The sequence below is a fragment of the Protopterus annectens genome, chromosome 12.part0, assembly GCF_019279795.1.
Source record: "Protopterus annectens isolate FY-2018-M chromosome 12.part0, PAN1.0, whole genome shotgun sequence".
NCBI classification, from domain to species: Eukaryota; Metazoa; Chordata; order Ceratodontiformes; family Protopteridae; genus Protopterus; species Protopterus annectens.
The window spans coordinates 1,255,194,204-1,255,215,454 of record NC_056746.1 but is presented as its reverse complement, the minus strand read 5'-3'; the positions used below and the strand labels follow the sequence as shown (position 1 = coordinate 1,255,215,454).

Sequence of the window (21,251 nt, the reverse complement as noted above, 5' to 3'; positions counted from 1 at the left end):
TCAGTAGATGATGTTTACTCAACATCCACCTGGACAAGGCAGTCCTAACATGTTCACCAATTAGTTCAGGCTAGACTTTAATTCAAGGCACAGTCCTCCACTGGGTCAGCTGTGAACAAGGGATTGTTTTCTTTAGGCCCCCAGAATGTTAGCTGGGAACTCGGTCCAGTAAGTTACCAAAGGATGGACCACTGCATGACATGTATAAGAGCTGTGTCTTAGCATAAGAATAGATCTGTAAGAAACTGGTCCAGTCTTTGTAAAATAGTCAGGGCCCAGATTGTGACATGTTTGGGGGGTATCTGCCCTCCAGCCCCCACCTTCCCTTCCCAGCATACCTGATCGTTTTAGAGTTGTACTACTAAGAAGGGGAAAGCTCTGTCTTGAGCTGATATTCTGACCACAGTAAGAAGCAGCATAATTGCTGATCTGGCAAACTGTATCCATTATTCAGAACCTTTTCTTTTATGCAGCAGGGTTGTCTGAGGTCAGGGTCAGTCCAGAGGTGTGGTATAATGAGCAGTTAGTGCTAGCATACCCAGCTTGTACATTGAGGAGGAGTGTGGTAACTCAGCTCGCTGCACTAGAAATAACTATTGGAATGAACCTATTGACAAACTGCACAGAGGTGTGCTGCCTTGGTTGGGGGTTGGCATGCACAGTAGCATGCATGCACCCTCCACGTGCAACATTTGTAGACCTTCACAGTTGACAGTGGGATAGGAGTTGGGCAGAGGAGTGCCCATATCCGTAGTGCATTGTTGATGGCTCCCTGTCCCAGGCCTTCATGGTTGTTGCCTAGACGAATAAATGGGACACAAGACTCTTGCCAGCAACAAATGAAAGGGCCACTGGAGCATCTAAAAGTATCCGAGAGTAATGGTCAAGTCCAGAAAGAATCGGGAATATAGGAAAAAAGCAAAAATGTCCAATGCCCAAAATCCAGAACAGTTTTTAAATATTCTAATTCGCTTGGGAAATTAATAGGACTGTGAGTTTTGTATCAGTATGCACTTTCTGGAGAATAGGAAGTAGGAAGGTATAATGTCTGGTATTATTCACTAACTATAATACTGTGATTAACTGAATGTAATCCTCCGTGATTTACCAGAAAATAAGACCCTTTTACAAGGGATAGGGCAAAAATAGAAGGAAAAATTAGGTATGTTCTGCAATATCAGTGACAGTTGAGAGCTATGCTTGAGAGATTTATGAGTATACCAGTACAACAGGCTTTGTATTGACATGCATTTTCAGAACAATATTTTTTGTATGAAACTCGTATCTAACATTATCGACTGTAATTCGTAGTACTTTATTACAAAAAAAAAAAAAATACAAGGGAAAGGGAAAAAGTATGAGGTAAAATCAGGGACAATTTCTGGATTCTTTATTGCTAGGGTTTTAAAAAATAAAATAAAAAGTTAACTGCTACAAACCATATCGTCCTTTTAGACCCTCAGCTCTTCCTAATGCCCAGTATTCAACTCCTGACACTATTACTTGGCATTGCCATCCATCTATCAGTGTTTCAAAGCTTTGTAGTTTAATATCGCATCCAGAAAAACATTTTACTGTACTAATCATTGTCCCCATTAGTTTCCCCTCAGTTCCAGTATTTGCAGTAAAATAATAACTTGACCATATCTCATTAGAGGAGATCACATGTACTGAAGTAACTACCATGTTCAGCGCACTCAGACACTCAGACACTCACACCAGCAGGGCTGACCACACACAATGCTTTTGTGCCATTGTAATTTAATTCCATTACTGAATTTGTGGTATTCAGTGCCATAGTGAAACATGTTAAATGTGAGAAAATGACTGTAACTGAACAAGAAAGCCAAAAAAATCTTTAATTTTTGAGCAGATTTTCTCACATTTAATTTTTATTTTCACTCTTAGCTGTATGAAATGGCTGCCTGGCCCAATGATATTCAGAAATATGACACCTTACCAACTTGACATCAGGTAGGTGTTAATGAGCTGTTTACCATTTAATTCTCTAGATATTTTTTATTTATTTATTTTTTGTACAAAAAAAATCCTCCATCTTACATACATTAACTTATGTTGTGTGGAAGACTGGATTTACTCCATATTGTTTTAATGGAGTGGAAATAATTGCTACTCATAAGATAAATATCATGTAATACATTTCATCGATATGTCTTTGTCCCTCTCCAACTATTTGTATAACATTGCCAAGGCAGTAAAACTGATTTACACAGTTGAAAATCTGTCTTCCACAAATTATATAGATCCCCCAAAAATACTATTGGTTTAAATTTCAGTATGCATTGATAATTGCCAGTAGATTGCCATGAGCTTTTGAAAAAAAAAAAAGGTTTAGATCATTTCACATTTTTGAAGAGTATATGCTGTTGCATTAGTTTCTGTCAAACATTATTAAAATGTTTAGACAAATGCAAGCTTATTGAAGTATCGTGGACTCTATTGCTTGGTCATTTAGTTGAATCCAGCTGTTTGTAACCTCAAGGAATTTAGTATAATAGTCCCAACAGTCAACTGCTTTTCTAAATTTCTGCAAATTCACATTTGTTACTTCAGTAATGCTGTTCATGCATCTTAGCCTGTACTGTCCCTTTCTTCCTTTGACTTTGGTCTTTACCAGCATTAGGGACTTCTCTAGTGAATCGTGTTTTCATAATATGTTGCTAAAGTATCTGAGCTTTTACTATTTATTTCCATAATTATCGATTGATTTATTTCATCTTCTTGCAGAGCATGGAATTCTCTAAAGTCTACTAAATCGTAATGGATTTCTTTGAGAAGATCATCAATGCAGTGGATGAGAGGAAAACAGTGTATTCCGCTTACCTGGACCTGCATAAGGCGTTCAGTACAGTACCATTCATAGGTATAGCGGAGAGTCGCTGAACTAAGCATAAACCATATATAACTCTCTGGGTTTCTAGCTGGCTCACAGACAGGACCTAGGAAGTCAGGATTGGTGATACCACTTCCACTAAGGGACCAGTCACCAGCAGGGTACCTCAGAGCTCTGTGCTTGGACCACTTCTATTTGACATCTACTTCCTGGACGTAAAGGCTAATGTTAAGGGCCTTTGGCTGACCAGGTTCGCAGATGACTGTAAATTGGGAGTTGTCGTAGATTCCTGCCATGACACTAAACCTCTTACAAGCGGGTCTAACACAGAAAAGTGACTGGTGCCAAAGTCATGGACTAAAAGTCAGTCAAGAAAAGCATTATAGTGCCTTTTTTGGAAAACTGCTTACCCAGGCTAATTACTCGGATCCAGCTGTGATGTACCTTCTACACATAATTACTCAGATCCAGCTGTGATGTACCTTCTACACATCCGGAAAGCGAACACCATCAGAACCAGGATCCAAGGATTTCTATTTTGCTTGTGACATACATATCTTTCTCATCAACATGTCTTATTTATGTCAGAGGATCTCCATGCTCTGGAGCAAGCTCCCTATCCGTGTGAAGCGGAGTCTATCCCTAACCCTATTTAAGTGTAACCTTCACCCATGGATGGGTAATTGGAATTTCACCTCGTGTCTGGCCGCCATATCTCTGATAGTTTGGGCATTATAGTCTGCTTCTGTCTAACATCTACCCCTCATAACCTCTAGAAACTTCCTAACATACCCTTGGCTAATAAATGCCCATGATACATAGTGACACAACTGAGTAATATTGCATGGCTAGGTTGTAAGCCTAGTAAATACCTATTCCCTTTGGAGGGCAAGAGCCAGTCACGTGGCTGCTATCCAGACACCATTAGGGGTGTTTTTGTTGGACCATGTAGTTGATCCTAATGGTAGCCAAAGGGAATGGGCCACAGTATTAACTATTCTATGTGCACTCAGAGCATACACACTTCCAGCTACGGTGTACTCTACCTGGGGTTTATATCAGATGATCGAAAGTTGAGAATATTGAAGCTCCAAAACTCGAACTGGAAACCTCGAAACCAGAAAACATCTAACGTGAAAAAAAAAAAACAGTACACACCCAAAACAACACACAAAAATGCTCTATGCAGGGGGGCAAGCCCCCCTGCACCCCCCACACCCCCTGCTACTTAAATATACCAACTCCGAGATTGCACTAAAGTGCAGTAAAGGGAAAATTTCCCTTCCCGCACTCTATGGCGATCTCCGCTTTATGCTTTGATGTTTTCCGTTTTTGAGGTTTCCAGTTTGAGGTTTGGAGTTAATGCTTTTGATTTTGTGATATACACCCTCTACCTGGTGGACAATACCTCCCATTGTGGCCTGAAAGCTGCTGGTGTTGCACCTTTGTACTTCATTACATCTTTTCCCCTTGGGTGTTGGTACAGTATTGAGTCTAGCAGCGTTCCTCCTTCAAAGATTGGAGAGCCTTTGTTAACAGCTTACCGCCCTTCTCCCACCATAGGTTTTAGTCAGTTAGGGCTTTATCTCAGTGAGTCCTGGAGCTGGACATGTATCTTGTTACAAGACTGTTTTGCTAACATTTTGGTTATATTTGTTTCTTTGTTCTCATTTGTTCATGTAACCAATGTTATTTTTAATGTAAAATGGTGAGAATGCATGCAGCTGACATTTTTTTGAGAAATATTAAGTTTTTATTTTTTATTTATTTATTTATTTATTTTAAGGGGCAGCAGTCTATCAGGAGATCTTACAGCTCATTATCAAGCACTTGTGGTTGAAGTCAATCAGCTGGGAGAAGAGGAGAAGAAACTGGATGATATGATTAAAAAATGCACTATTCAGCTCAAGTTGCTTACGGAGGATTCAGAAAATCAAAAATATCCTTGTGATCTGTGCCATTGCCTCTGGAAAGGCTGTTGTAGCAGGCTGTGTCTGAAATCTGATGCCTTTTGCCTTTTAGTTATGTGTCTAACCATCCTTTTTGTAATTGTCACTTATGACACTGCAGTTTGTGGTTTGCCAGCAGCTTTGTGATAGTGAGCATTTCAGCCATTCATAACGCGTTATCTTGAGCAGCAGTGGCTAGGTGTAGCTCACGATTACTTAAGACTTCAGTGAGACTGTGCCTGCACTATCCAAAAAGTTTTTGTGTAAATCATTTTCAGAAACCATGCCTCAAACTAATCTTCCTAGCTTAAAAGCCATTTACAACAAAAAAGTATATTGTGACGATTTTTATATTTCCTTTTTTATACAGAAATCCGCACAAATATTACATTTTTGTTTTCTAAAGTTTCATCAGCTAGATCATCAGTTTTCTTGTGATGGCTTGCAAGATACTGTTGCACACTGCAGTTTTACTTTTGCAATAATACTAAATAACACGTAATGTTTAATATTTACTGACAGCACTTCATAGTTTTAGAAATCACGCATATTAAATACAAAATCATGCACTTAAGATGCCAAGCATTAGCGCAGATTTTTCTCATCATCTTGACAGTCAAATGGTGCCATTCATTTGCATCTAGGTAACACAGGTTTCAGATTTATGCAGGTATGAAACTTTTCCTTTTTGTAAATGCTGGAACAAAACCAGTATTGGCTGTCAGGATGTCTGCATGTGATTAGTCTCCTTCTTTTTTTTTTTTTTTTTTTTTTTTACATTTTTTATGTTTTTTTGCATGAGGCCAAACCTGTAATGTTGCTTCCAAGTTGTTCATTGCTTTATTGAAGCAAATATGACAAATGTAATATTTTCTGTTCTTTATTACAAATACTCTCCAGTAATTCCTGCAGTATACATTTGGTATTCTGACTGCTTCAGTGAGCAAATTTTATCTGATTTCAATCCGCAAATAGCACCTTGCTTTCTAAACCAGTCGATGTTAGCCAGCTGTTTCACTGATACTGTTTTACTAGCACCCTCTGCCATTAGGGGCCCCCAGTTTTAAGTCTTTGTCTGTTGTAACACTTTTAAGGAAATATGGAAATGGCATAGTTTCCTTAACTTTCTCATTTATTTATTCATTCATTCATTCATTTTCTGATTATCCACTTGATCCAGTGCAGGGTCATGGGGGATCTGGAACCTCTACTGGCACTTAGTGGGCACAAGGCATAGACATGTTTGTCCCCATGTGAGCACCTATAGGCAGTTCAGCCATATCACGTGTTTGGGATGTGGGAGGAGCGTGCAAATCCTTGGGTATATGCAGACTCTGCACAGGCGGTCATAAATCATTCCTGGAATGGTCATATAGCAGTGACTTTCTCACTATGCACATTTAATAATTCATGTCATCTTGTGGATGAGATCTTTTTTCCTCATGCACATGACCTGCAAGATTTTCTCATTTTGGGTCATTTTGTTCCACTGCTTGCCAGTCAAGGCTTCCCTCATTTGGATGTGCACTGTCCAGGGGGGACCGTTACCGTGACAATGAGATTGCTTCATGCTCTCAGTAGCATTCTGTCAACAAGAGCTTTCTGTTTTTATGACCTAATCTCACCTTGGGTATGATATGAGCACTTGGGTCTCCACAAGTGCAGCCTGTGCTTCCCTAATCCACACATGCATGCTTCCTCACATGTGCCAAAAGGGTCTCCTGCCAGCAGCTTGGGGGGGAGCCATGACCACATCATCCTTGCACTGGCTCCCCTACATCATGAGGGGCCTCTATTCCTGCTGAAGTCTTGCTATCAGAACAGTGGTGCAAGCTGGGTGGGAACCATCTTCCCTGTCAACGTTTTCAGTGCCCAGGCCACTAGTCAAACCTCGGTTGCCTTGGCTGTAACCTGGGAATTCTCCCTCTGTACCACTGCCAGAAGCTAAATTATCCAAGATTGGGACTGGTCCATTTTGTCAGCATTTAACAAGTCTACCAAAGCCTTGCCAGAGTTAGTTTTCTAGTTAGTGCAGGCAATTAAGGCAAGTTGTTAATGAGCTGCATGTGGTATGGGGCTTGATTTATTTAGCCTTTATTTGCCTACTGTGACCTTGAGTAAGTCAGTTGACCAGACAGTGTTTTGGGGCAATTAGGAGTTTGGGCTAGGCTCTTTAATGTTCTGCTGAATCGTATACCTGATAACTACCAATGAATCCGTTGACAAGGTACCTCAGTCTGCAGGTCACGATACCATTGTATGGAGTTGTTAGATAAATCATTAACAGGATTTAGATCACCAAAAGTAAGTGTTTTTCCAAAGGAGTATGCTCCCCACCTTGCTAATTCTGAGCATGAAATATATCACGAGAAAGGGGATAAGTCTGATAGAGAAATGTTACCCTTAATCTGTTTACAGTAGTTGACTCTGCTTCATGAGTGCGTAAATGCTGTAATCTGAAAGAGACACTCTTAAAGACAGCTCACATGTGTTAACCCATTTCAGCTTGTAGATGAAGTGACATATTGTCTACAAAACACAGCATTGTTGAGGCATATGTTAATGTTGTAAATGTTAACACTTGTGTTTTCTGCTGTAAACCTTAGTTGAAGCTGCATTGCAGCCATCCATTTTAAGTGTTGGTTTATTCTGATTGCCCCACGCGTTTGGTGAATCTTGCTCCCGTTGACGAACCTTTAATGTGATGCACCCACAGCCCTTAGCTACCTCATTACCAATGTACTCCACCATATAGGTGTCCAATGTACTAGAGGACAAAACTGGGTTATGTTGGGGTGCATGGCTCGGCTTATGATGTTCAGTAGCCTAGTACAAACCTGTGAGCCTATTATGTGACTTTATCCTGTTCACACTTCTTACATTAGGGTGCTGTGTAGCTAATACTTTCACAGATGGTTTATAGTGCTTCTGACAGATGGCAGACCAAGGGATGCACAGACCTATAACTGCATTCATAAATATTACTATACGCAAGCAATCAATAGTAGTATACAGATAAATAAATGCACTGTGAATTTAGTTGGACTGTGAGTGCTGTCTTCCATGTATTTCTTCTCAGTGTTAAATTATAAAATGATTCCTATCTACAGATCTGTTAAGATTTCATGAAATACAGGATTTATTAGGTATGCAATTCTTTTTGCAAAGCTCTGATCGACAGGTTTACATACCATCCATGCCTTTCATGATTGATGCCATGAATGTTTTGTTGGCCCTGGAGATGCTTATCATATTCACTGTTACAGCAGAAGGTTTGACATCTGGCCCAGATTTTAGAGATTTTCTGCCTTCCTGTTCCTGAATGCCCTCTCACCTGGAGATCAGCACATTTGTGGAATAACAGGGATATCCACCTGCTGCATCATCGGTTCTTTCTTGTCATCGTATGAGAGTTAAGAATCGTTAGCTGATGAGAACACTGAACATCATTCCATTGGTTCATGCTGGCTTCCATGCTGTAGAGGAAATGCTCCTTTGTTTATTGCTTATTTATAGCATAGGGCTTTTTTTGCAGGCACCAGAGTAGGTGTAATTTTTCCAAGTTTAACAAGTACATTTCCCATAGAAATCAAATCCTTTCCCAGTCAGTGCTTGTTTTAGGGGAAGGGCATGACATCAGCTTCTGGCCCCCATTGTGCTAGGGTCAGAGAGCAAAACCTCCCTGGGTCTGTTTGAACAAGTAAAGGCTGCACTGCTACAGTATGACCAAGTTGTCTGTAGACCCCCCCCCTTTCCCTTTTAAAAAGCCTAAAGAGAAATGCCAGTGAGAGAGAGGATCCCAGGAGTCGAGCATCATGCCTGTTCAGCTGCAAGACCCTCCCTAGCCTTGTGGCCATTGATTCTGGTGAGGCAGCTTTTGCAACCTCAGGTTCTGTTGATGCTTCTTGGGAGATCATCACCTCTTTTGCAAGAAAGCACATCTAGAACTAAAGCCCTTCAGCAGCCAGTCAGTCCAGATGTCTTCTCACTGGCTTCTAGTTCAGTGCTTGTATTGTGATAACCTAGGGTGTGGGTGGAATACCATCTGTTTTGATATGCAAGCATGGAATATTCTCTATTTTAATATAATAGGATGTCTGGGGTTCAGAAAACAAAGCAGCATGTATCAGGCTATTACTTGAGTCTTCTAAGGTAGCTGCTCATCCAAACGCAAGCCAAGACAGCCAAGCAGTGGATGTCTGACATCCCAGTTTCCCACCCAGGATCTGTTTAAATTTGCTTAGGTCCTTATGCTTTTTTCTTTAAGAACCTGCAACCATCAGTGTCAGGGGTCCCAATCTTAAAAAATAGAAAGTCTTCACACCACCCTGCAAGGAAATTAGAATCTTCTAGCTTTGATGTGGTTGAAATGGCTTATGTGGACCAAATGTCTTCACCTGTCTTTCACATGTGAGATACTGAAAACATTTTATCCTGCACCTTATCACTAGAGGATTTCTCCTTTGGGACACCCTGTAAAGTATAAAGGATTTCTTTAATTGAGAAATTAGGGATTTCTTTTAAATGGGAAGTTAAGGATTACTGTGATGCCCAGAAAAGGTGTAGAGAGCTTCTGGGTATACCAGAGCCAACATCCTTCGTTATTCTTCCAGTGATCGAAACCTTGGATGATGCTTTCACCACTGCATCTTTAGGGCTATATGCCCAATGCCCTGTACCCACCAATTCCAACTTCTCTTACAGGGTTGTGGATTCTTGTATCTGTTTATAAGAACCCAATTCCTAATACGGCAGTGATGTCTGTGGATTTAAGCAAGTGGATCTTCTTGAGCTGCAGCCAGAAATCTTATTACTAGTGATAAGGAAAGTTGACTATTTGACCAATTTGGGAAGAAAGTCTACACTTTTGTCGCCCTAGCCTTCATGGCTGTGAACTGCATGACTTTTATATTAAACTTTGAAAAGACCCTGCTATCTCAAATTAAGGACAGATCTGAGGAGGTAGAAGCAAAGGCTCTGAGAGATGATGTACTGGTGTTATGCATCCTCCTGTTTGCAGTTTGACAGGCACTTTATCAGGTTTGGCTTTTGTGCAGTACATGCATCATGCAGGGCAACAACTGCTGAAACACTTATTAAAGCCTGGATGAAGACACACATCTATCAGATCATGTGAACACAGCTTCTCATTACCCCATTCAAAAAGGAGCTGCTTTTGCCCCAGCGCTACTGCTGAGTTGGCATTTTTAGAACTAGAAGGACAAGGGGAAGACAGTACATTCAGTGAAACAGTTGTATCACATACATTAGTAATTACCTAATTAGAAGCTGGACCTTCAAGTGGAGGCAAGGTAGAGGTAAGCAGCCAAAGGGGATGAAAGACTAGTTTAGCGGAAAATGGCAGGCTGACCAAAATGGGAAGCCTGTGGACCATCAAGGATGGGACATCATAAGGGATTAGCTCTGACTCTAAAAAGCTCTTTCTTCTCCCACTCCTCAAATTGTTCCACAGCTCTCTGTATTCCTTACCTTACCCCAAATAGCTACACAAAAAAGAGCCATTCATCTTGGGGGCGGTTTCCTAAGAGTGGGAGAAAAATCACTCGAGATTCTTTTGCCTTAAATATTTTGAGAAAAGGTTACAAGCTGGAGTTGGGTGGATCTTGGGTATCCCTGTTCTGTCAAAATAAAACAAAAAGGTGGTCAAGCCTTTGCTTCTGTACCTTCTAAATCGGAGGCTATAGGGTGTGCCATTGCAGGAAGAGGGCACAGAGTTTTGTTTTTATTTCCAAGAACATACTACCCTTGGAAGGTTATTTATGACTTCATTGCTTTTGGTGCCAGAATTCATAATGCATCTTGCAGGCCATACTGATTCTCCTCTCCTCTTCCCTCAAGCCTTAATGACATCTGTGGAACTAAGATGTCTGCCTCCACATACTCCTTGCCAAAACAGAGATGGTCAGTTTTTCAGGTAAAAAAAGCAGAAGATGCCCATTGCTAATTTACTTCGTTGTCCTTTGGTTTGTCTGCTATATCTTGGATGTTCACAAAGTTCTTTCCTCCATTAACCTTACTTGGATAAGTGCCTCATTCAGGGCTTATCCACAGAGGATAATAGACATCCTAGTAGTTTACCCTGGCCTGCTTATAGACTCCAGAGACTGTCTAAAACTTTTAGCATTACAACTAGCCCTCTCCCAGCAAGTCCAGCTTCTAGGGGCTCTTCTGGACACAGTAATCCAGAGAGCCCTTTTTCTCCTTTCAAAAAAGTACCTATCCTGAGCTCTTATTTCCATACCCTAGAACAGCAGGCTACAGTTGCAGCCAAGGAATTCCTCGGGACACTGGGCCTCATGGGTGTCCTATTCCTGATGATCCCCCTGGCAATATTTCACAAGATACAAATGCAGTTGTAGCTGAGGAACAGGTGGTGCCAAATGCCCACTCTAGTCAATGCCATTTTCCCTTGCTACATTGTATCAAAAACTCTCATTGTACATACAGCAGATTAAGTTTTATTCATGGAGTATCCATTCAAGATAATGCAGAACATCCTGACAGTTCCCGCAGACCCCTCAGACATGGCCAGAAGGGGCATACTTGAGAGCTTCAGGGAGCAAGAACAAAATTTTGTTAAAAAAAATTAGTATCAAGGAGATGAGGTAATCTTATCTGTAAAAGCTTTCAATCAAACCTGGCAGCCAGAGAAACTTGCATGGCCTCATTGATTAATCGATAATACCACAGCAGTGTGGTACATCAGCAAGCAGTTGGGAGAACAGACATGCAGGCTGGCATGGAAGTTAGCCCAGGAGTCGGGCTTTGCCATCAAGTAGATCTTGCACTCCTTCTCAGAAGACTTCCTTGGCAGACCTTCATGAATAGATGCTGAACAGGGGCACTTCTCAATTGGTTCATCTGTGGGGGTATGCAAAATAACCTTTTTACTTCAAAAAACAACTTAAGAATATTTTGCACAAGGACACCAATATTAGGAGCCTGGGCAACAGATAACATCTGCACATGTTAGGTAGGCCTATGTCTCTACACATACCTCTTCTCTTTTGGGATAAGTAGTAAATAATCCTCCAAGGGCTATATGGTCTTGGAACACAAGCCAAAAATACTACTACTAGCATCTCTTTTGGCTGAGACGGCAGTGATTCTTCCTACTTCAGAATGTGGTAAAAAAGGAACATTTATTTCTTGGTGCTTGAGCATATGGACCATGTGACCCAAGAAAACATTTCAGTCATACAACACAGACTGAAGGCCTTAAGGTTGGTAGCTTAGGTAATATAGCAGTAGTCACCTGTAGGCACATATTTTGTTTTGAATATGCTTGTCATTTTAAGGAAGACTAGGAAACAAAGTACAAAGAAATCCTATCTGGCAAAATGGAAAATGTCATCATTTTGCCAGTTAGAGACCCTAGACCCTAACCCGTCTTTGTGTCCTTGGTCCTGAAATACCTGACAGACCTTTATAAATCCAAGACTGTCTCACACCTTTCTGAATCTGCACATCTATTACTATTTCCTGCCTGCTACGAAATCTGCTTTGTACTTTCTTTCACCAGTAAAACAGTTCCTCAAAGGGGCCTTGCACCATAGGTGCCCCAAGAAACTAATCTCCATGAGGGAACTCCACCTGTGTGATAACATTGACACCACCTGAGGCAGCAGCCACAGCACTTCTCAAACCTGTGACCTGGAAGACCTAGTTGTCTCATCTGCCAGGAGGATATCAGAATTAGAGGCGCCATCACTTGGCTCATCTGTGGGGGTATGCAAAATATAGCCTTTTGTCTGCTCAAACTGTTGGGGTGTTCAATATTTCTAAATCAAGCCATTAACATCTCTGTTCTATCCTACTCCACAGAACAAGGAGAATAAAGGATTTTAAACACATTGGGTGCACATAGGCAGTTCTGTTTTTACTTAACAATGACAACAGAAGTAAGAAAATTAGATCAGCTGTTCTTAGCCTTTACAAAAGGCTGGGAGAGCAGGCCTTCTTCACAATAAACTATTTCAGAATGGCTGTTTGCACTTCACCACCAGTCATTCACTCCATGGCAAGACTGTACCAGAGCAGGTGAGAGCTCAAGCCCCAAGAGCAACTGTTTTCACTTTGACCTTCCTTATCAGGATTTATCAACCAGTCTCTTCACAGTTTTTCCATACATTACAACTGAGACTCCCTGCAGAACCAGGGCAGGGTATGCAACATCTATTTTTTAGAAAGACTGCTACAACAGGTGTCTTTTCAGGGCCAGCTACCTTATGTTCCAAGCACTTTAAGAATCATCTTAAGTGTTAGCACTACTGCAGCAGTTAACAGTACAATGACTGTAGTGCACTTGTGTTGGAAGTTACCATAGTTGTAAATATGTAAGTATCGTTACTGTTGCTGTAGCATTTCCCTCGCTCTGTTTCCTTCCTGGAGTCAACCTAAGGTTGGGGGTGGATACTGTCACCTTTTCCTTTCTGCTCATTTACTTATGCAGCACTCCACCCCCCCCCCTTAAGGATTGACTAATATCTGGAGAGAGAACTTTGGGTGTGGTTATGGTTTCTTTGCCATCCTTTGAGAGTGGCATGTGGCACCTCGCTGGCTAGTACTTTTTTTTTTTCCTTGATCAGACTTCCGCAACTTAGGGCAAGAAGGAAATGAAGATGATGTAGGCAAGTGTTCCCTTATATCTTAAAGCTTGCTGGCTTCAAGGTGATAAGATGTACATTTGGCCAGGAAAGAGAAGGCAAAATAGCTCCAGAAGTTGAGCCAGTTGTCAGCCTTCTGCAGCAGATGTCTTAATAATTATAATTAGCACTACTGCAAAAGTGAACATTCTTGAACATCTGTAATTATGTTCTTCCTGACTGCACTTATCTGTACCTTTCCACATGTTTGCCATATCCAGATATTACAGTCAACGATGCTGGTCAGCAGTAGTCTTACATGCAGCCGTGTACTGTTAATGCACTCAATACTAGCCATGGTTCGGAGTTCCTCAGGTCGCAGCAGGGAGGTGACAAGAACATTTCCACTTTCATGCAGCTCTAGTGTCTGAGCATAGTCCTACACTTCACTAACCTTACACTGGTGCATACTGCTTTGACTAACCCATATCAACTTTGCCTTGACTTTAGGTCGCCTTGGGTTATATGCATTGTAGTCACACCAACATGGCACAGTGGTAGCATTGTCACCTCACAGCAAGAGGTTCTCCGGTTTGATTCTCGGAAGGAGTGCCTTCTGTGCAGAGTCTGCATGTCCTCCCTGCGTTCATGTGAGTTTCCTCTGGGTGCTCCGGTTTCCTCCCGCGTTATAAAGACATGCATCTAGAGCATTTCTTCCCAAGCCTCTGCTGAAAATTGGCTTCATTCCAAGTTGGACTTTCTCTGTGAACAAATGTTAAATAAATAAACAAACACCACTTCTGCTCAATAGATGCATGACTGGCCGTATATTAAAACTGTTTGGTATTGAGAGGTTAAGATTCCTGAGTAGGAGAAATACTGTATAGGCTTTATAAGCAGAATGAAAATATTCACCGGTGTCATGCTTCAAACCTTGATAGACCGTTGTTTTTTTTTTTTTTGGGGAACTTTCACAGTATCCTTGTTGCAAATCAAATGTATGTGTAACTCGCCCGATATGTCCTGTTTAGCACAGCTTATTGGCTGGAGATTGCTTGGTGTCATGATATTCATTCCCATCAACTTCTCAAGACTTATGTCTGTAGTGCAACCTATTGAGCAGGGATGAAGTTATTGTAGATGCTGTACAGTGAGCGCTGACATGTTTGCATTTAGTAGAACTGTGCTGAATTTCAGTTCCAAATTATGTAAACAAGGCATTTTATATGTAATGTTGCGAATTCCGTTGACAATGTTGGACGCAAAAATTGTTATATGTGAATACTGACCAATATGTTTTTTCAGAGTTGGCTTCACAGTTTAAGATAGCAATGTGTAAAACTTTTAGGGGCACAGCAAGGTCTGCATTATAAGAGAAATGTGGAGGTTTGTCCAACTGTCCTCCTGGCTGTACTGCAGAGCTTAATAGTGACATAGAGGATTATAATCAGATCTTCGATCATAACCATGTTGTGTTCGAGACATGAATGCCAAGAAATTCACCTTGAGAGTGAAGCTCGAGAGGTGAATATTGGAAATCCATGTTGAAAACATGTGATAACTGGTTAGGATCGGTGAGACCTGATCATAATCCTTTGTAGTGCATGGAGTTTTATCTAGTCTATGCACTATTAGATGCAAGAGGAAGAAAAAATGCAAAGTGTTTTACCTGCTTTGAAAGTCAGTAAAGCACTTGGCAAGTGTCACATAGACAGCAAGTAAATGAGAGGAATAAAAAAGTCAAGGACGGTGTATTTAGTTTAATACGTTACTTACAGACTGACGTCTGTAAACTTCCCGGAATGAAAATGAGGCAAGATGTTTTGGGGCAGTTGAGAATGAAACGTCTATTTTAATGAGACTTGACTGTAACAGTGTTTAGGGAGTGTGCAACAATTGTCAAACACCTCTGAAAGTGCTGTTATGGTTGGGTCTTGTGCTACAGAAGCACTTTACAGGTTTGTCTCTATTTTTCGATTTTGGAGTGTAATTACAGCACTTCATGCACTACAGTAGTATTATATGTGTGGTACTCTGCAGGGCAATCGTAGTATTATATGTGCAGTACTCAGCAGGATGTAGGCTAGTTATTCTTACCCCTGGAGTGATTAAGTTTGCATTTAGGGCATCCACAGCGATAGGTGATGACGTAGTACCACTTCCTGTAGCATACTGACATGTCTTATCAACTACTCGCTTCACTGATGTGTCAGTATTATCCCGAACAGCAGCGGCACTTTCATGTGCTGTTTTTGGGAATCTTTTTAGAGCAACATACAGAACAGTAGTAAGTGATTCACACAGATTGTTGTATTATTACATTTCAAAGACTTACAGCACTATTAGCCAGACATGTTATTGTGGCATGTTTCAGAATAGTGACCAAGGAGAGAAGCTAGGGAGAAAACCCCACCTCAAAATAGGGCATGATATGCACACTCTGGTATTGCCTCACATTGTGCATTCTGATTTAGAACTTACCAGCTAATGCACAGAACACAGACACCAAATGTCAGAGAACAGAATTTCTAACAGCAGCAACCGGTATGTTAATTTTAATGACCACTTCCAAGGTGCCTATGTGATGGTTGTACTTTGACAGTGGTATAGCCGGGGACATAAGTACTGCATGGGGAAAGAATATCATACAGCACACTGATCCATCATTCCCTGACCCTTTGGTTTCACAGTGCTGCAGTGGAAAAAATAAAGCAGATGACTTACCATGAAGCTGTGTGCATACCTTACTAAATGGAGAAACTGCAAATCTCCATGCTTGTAGGAAGATGTTCTGACATGCAGCAGCAGTGATAGCTAGCTAGCCCTGTGCTCATTGGTGATACTAAGTCTTTCCATCTAGCGTTAATTGTGCTGCTCAGTGCACTTGCTGATCATGAGTGCTGCTAGATGTTGATGCTTGGCATGACCAGTCTTTACGGTAGGGCGCATTACAGTGAAAGTCTTTCTGTTGAGTTTTAATGGATGACTCAAGATGTTTGGTGTAACCAGATCCAGCAATACAGTGAAGGCTGGGCAAGCATCAACCAGCATGGCTCATCTGAGTTGTGCTTGGGAAGCTGTAGCCATCATACTTTGGAATATTCAAAACACGCATCCACCTTGTATTCAGTGTTGCAGATAATTTGCTTCATTGTATTTTTCTCAACGTCCCTTCTTGACCTTCACTGAGTGGTCCAAATTGGTTTTGTTTTGTATGAGGTAGATGCAGTCATGATTCATAACCACTGACTGAGGCAACTCACTTGTCTGTCTTTTTTTTTTTCTTGAGAGGGGAACTCTGCCTCAGTACTTGGCTAACTATCTTCCAAAGCAGATTTATTTTTTTTTATTTTATTTATTTATTTGCAGTTGTTTAACCAGGATATTCCATTGGGCCTAATGAACCCATTTTCATTGGAGTCCTGGGGAGAAAAGCTCCTAAATACATATTACACAAAGATTAATATACACACAGATTGCGTGTAGATTACAGAGGTAAACAAACTATGCTTAATATACTCTTAAAAGCTCCTAAATACATGTTACACAAAGATTAATATACACACATAGATTGCATGAAGATTACAGAGGTAAACAAACTAAGCTTAATATACACACACACACACTGCAAGTTCATTACAGAGGTAAATAGACTGATGAAAAGTATTTCAATCAAAGGAAATTATATCAAAATTTTTATTTTTTATTTTTTTATTTTCCAGTTGGAATGAGGATAGGTAGTTAGATGGAGTAGGGTCAGGAGTTACTAGGTACTAGAGACAGGCAAGAATTTGTTATCTGGAATTTGAGAAAGGAAGGGAGAGGGTGAATGAAGTAGAGTGTTGGTTATGAGGGATGGGAGCAGGAGCATTCCCATGTGGAAGATTGAATGCATTTACCAATGTCATGCTTCAAAGAATCCAAAATAACTATGTCTGCAATCGTTTTACTGTTTACTAGTCTTCTGTATTTGTGCTGTTTATGTGCACATTGCAGGTGAATGCAACTGTGCAGAGTGGAATATAGGCTGTGCTGCCATCTTTATGCTGTCATTTGACAGCAGTCTTTGGTGTTAATAAGTCAAGATGCCTGTGCAGGAGAAATACTGTCTTGTCTTTTTAAGCAGCAACAGGTAGCATATCCATTTTTCATCTGCATAAAATCAGCCCACATTTATTTTCATTTGGTTTGTATGCTTTGTTGTGTGATACAGACTCTTTAGTCCATGCCTTATTATAAAGTACAGTCATTGTCTAGGAATATAAACTAACATAAAAGGCACAGTAGCAATGCAGGCAGTAAACACAGCACTAACCAAAAATGCAGGAAACAAAGCTGAAAACAAACACCGCTTCATGAACTTTAAAATTTGGATTTATTGTGATACAAACAGGAGACATGGTAAGCGCTTTCACCTGGATAGGCTTCTTCAGACCAAAAGAACCCCCCCCTTGTACACCCTTATATGGCAAAAAAGGCACCAAAAAACAAAAAAAAAACTGCATAAATTCACAGATGTTTTTCCTGGACTGAATGAAAAAGTACCATTGAGATCTTTCCTGAAGTCCAGGAGATTGAAGTGATATGTATGACTGTGCTTTTTACATATATTATGAGAGCATTTCTATGAGAGGATTTATTAGTGTTGTGCAGTTAGTATGAATTTATGCAGTTTGTTTTGTTTTTATACATCTCTATTCATGTTTTATGAGTGGTATAGGTGTTTATTTTACTATGGTTAATGTATTTTAGAGTAAGCACTTTATGTTGTATACCATGATAGTTGTACTGTGCCTTTAATGGTTTATCTGTTTTTGGTGCCTTTTTTGCCATATAAAGTTGTACAAGGGGGGGGGGGGGTTCTTTTGGTCTGAAGAAGCCTATCCAGGTGAAAACGCTTACCACATCTCCTGTTTGTATCACAATAAATCCGAATTTTTAAGTTCATGAAGCAGCGTTTTTTTTCAACTTTGTTTCCTGCATTTTGGTTTGTGCTGTATTTACTGCCTGCATTGTTACTGTGCCTTTTATGTTAGTTTATGTGCTTGGACTGAGTTTGGCACAGGTAGCGTTAGTCATGTGGGGAGTGATATTTCTTAGACTTATTGTCTAGGAATGGTTGCAACTACTTTATTGAGTAGTAGTAGATGTCCTTCTAGTCTCATGTGGCAATATTCATAACTGTAGAGAGGTCACTGCCTGCAGCACCAGACATCCAGCCAGTATACCAAAGTCTTAGGATCAAGGGTACGTGCGACGTTGCATGACAGAGCCATAAACTGACATCTACTATAAAGGTGACGTCTGCATGTACCCACTTCAGGACTTTTCTGCCACAGTGATCTACGGACCTCTGATCGCCAGCTTTAGGAATCAGTTCACTCGTTTGTTTTGGCTGTGTGATACAGATAGGTACCCTTTGGGGGGGGGGGTTATTTACCTTTCTTCTAGCTTTTCAAATGTACTTGTCAGCTAGGAAGAGGAAATGTGCTTGTGAATGACAAATTCCACATAAGGACATGCATGATCAGTGTTTGTTTTGTTTAGGTGAAGGCCACGACCATACGTCTTGCGACATCTACAAGTCTTTTGTGTCAAAGATGCTGTGCAGCCAAGCCTTACTTAGAAAACAAGAGACTCCGACGTTTGGCATTAGGTATGGAAGGTGGGGTAGGTACCTCCAAGGAGTCGCCTTGGAAGAAGACTAAAAAAGTTAGGCCTGATGCCCATGCTGCACTTCAGGAGTCCAGTGGGACTCTCGAGGCAGATGTTAGCCCAGGGTCCCATCGGACATTGGATGTTCTTCATGTTTCACTGTTGCAGTCATTACATTTTGGTAATCTGCTGGCAGGTTGCCCTCTGTCAGCCTGATTAACAAAGTCTTGGGTCCTGAGTCAGTTGCTGTCCCTTCTTCCATGACGTCAGGTCATCAGGGCTATAAAACCTGCAGCAGACACCATTACATCAGTCTTTCTTGCCACGCGGTGCCCGAAGCAGAAGCAGTTCGCAAGTGCCAGTCGGCTGACTCCTGAAATTTTCGATGTTCTTCATCTCACATTGCTGCAGTCCTTACATATGGGTAGTCCGCTGTCCTCGGTATACCAAAGGGTCAAGGCGCTTAAAACTGACATCAAAGCGCATGACCGACGTAATTTCCTCAGTCTTTTTGCGCATGGTCCGATGCAGAAGCAGCGCGTTCTGAAATTTTTCAATTTGGAGTTTCAGACCGAATCCAAGTTGGCCGTGGGAATATTTTGGTTTTTCTTGCCTCAGTGTTTTACCGGATGTCAGAAAAAGTGAATAACTGTATTTCTTGTAGGAAACAGATACCGCATAGGGATTATCATTCTTTGTGTATTCCTTGTTTGGGGCCTGAGCACGAGGTTCAATAAACGCACTATTGGTTAGATTGTGCTAGGCTGGTCTTTGGGAAGCGGTGCAATTATAATATGCCGTCGGATTCTCCGCTACGCTCAGCGGCGAAAGAAGCAAGACAAAGCAGTTAAACCCAGGCAAGATGAGTTCTTTAGAGGCTTCAGTGGAACCGGTGGTTCCGACGGAGACTTCTCTGGAGTCTCAGGGGGAGACTTTGATTTTGCAGGAGGTGGTCTCTCAGGAGGCAGGTCAGGCTGAAGGGGCTTCTCAAGTTACTGTACTCCCCTCCCTTCCTAGGGTGGTTAGGCCTTCTCCTTCTGTTTCCAAGGCTTCTCCCAGAGGCAGGCCAGTTTTAGCTTCTGTTGGTGTCACTCCTAGTTCAGCAGGGTCTGTGCCTAAGAAGCACATGCTTAAAATGGCAGAAGATTTGATTACTCTGATTAGAGGTTCTTTGCCTCCTGATAAGAGGCCTAGGGTGGAGCCAGAGTTGGGAAGTTTTGAGCAGGCTTCGGATGTTTCAGAGTCTTCAGCTGAAGACTTGCAGGAGTACTCTCCTTATTCTGATTCTGATGCAGATGATTCCACTCCTTCTGCTTCTCCTCCAGAGGATTTTTCTTTTTCAGAGACACTTCATTCTATGAGGGAACATTTTAAGTGGGAAGGTCAGGACTTCTCTGATTCTCGGAAAAGGCTTAGGGAATTTTTGCTGTTACCCCAGCATAGGCCCCTGGCTATATCCCCTGTTCTGGATGTTGTGGAAGATGTGTTTGCAGAGGCTTCACTTAATCCTGATTCTCTGCCTCCTGCTCCTGTTAAACCGGATAGGTATTACAGGGTGCCTGAGGCTCATAAATATCTTTATAAGAGTCCTAGGGCGACCCAGAAACTATTAGTCAGGGACCTAAGGGTGTCAAGGCCTCTGTTGTAAAAATCCGTTCCTCTAGATAAAGAAGCCAGAGCTTTGGATAGATGGGGAAAGAAGGTCTATACATCTTCTACCTTAGCTATGAGGGCTTTGAATTGCCAGTTTCATATGTTGAAATATCAAAACTTTCTTCTTTCTCAATTGAAGTCTAAGGTGGATGCTCTGAAGGCATTGAGTGTAAAGAATTACAAGATTTGGTGCATGTCTCTGAAGAGGTGGGTAAGCATTCATTACAGTGTGGGTGGCTGCCACTGGCTCAGTTCTTCGCAGGCACGCCTGGCTGAAGGATCAGAATTTATCTGACCATGTTAAGACAAGGATTTTGGATGCTCCTTTGCAGTCTGATGTGTTGTTTGGTTCACCTGTGGAGTCAGTCTTGAAGAAAATGGAAGACAAGGCTAAGTCTATGCAGGCTGTTAAAGATTTTTGCAAGTTCAGCCTCCAAGTTTAGTAGGAATTGGCCTGCTTAAGGGGTGGACGATCCTTCTTATGATTCTCAGTCTAGGGGTAGATCTAGACGTGGTAGGGGCAGAGCTCAGAGT

General features: G+C 41.3%; 1 protein-coding gene across 1 annotated transcript in view; it reads left to right on the top strand.

Moving 5' to 3' along the window:
• E2F1 (E2F transcription factor 1) overlaps positions 1 to 21,251 on the top strand; it is a 204,470-nt gene that overhangs the window by 114,122 nt on the left and 69,097 nt on the right. The window contains exon 4 of the mRNA XM_044090573.1: positions 4,641 to 4,793. Within this exon, the coding sequence (XP_043946508.1) occupies positions 4,641 to 4,793 (153 nt within the window). The remainder of the gene's footprint in view (positions 1 to 4,640; positions 4,794 to 21,251) is intronic.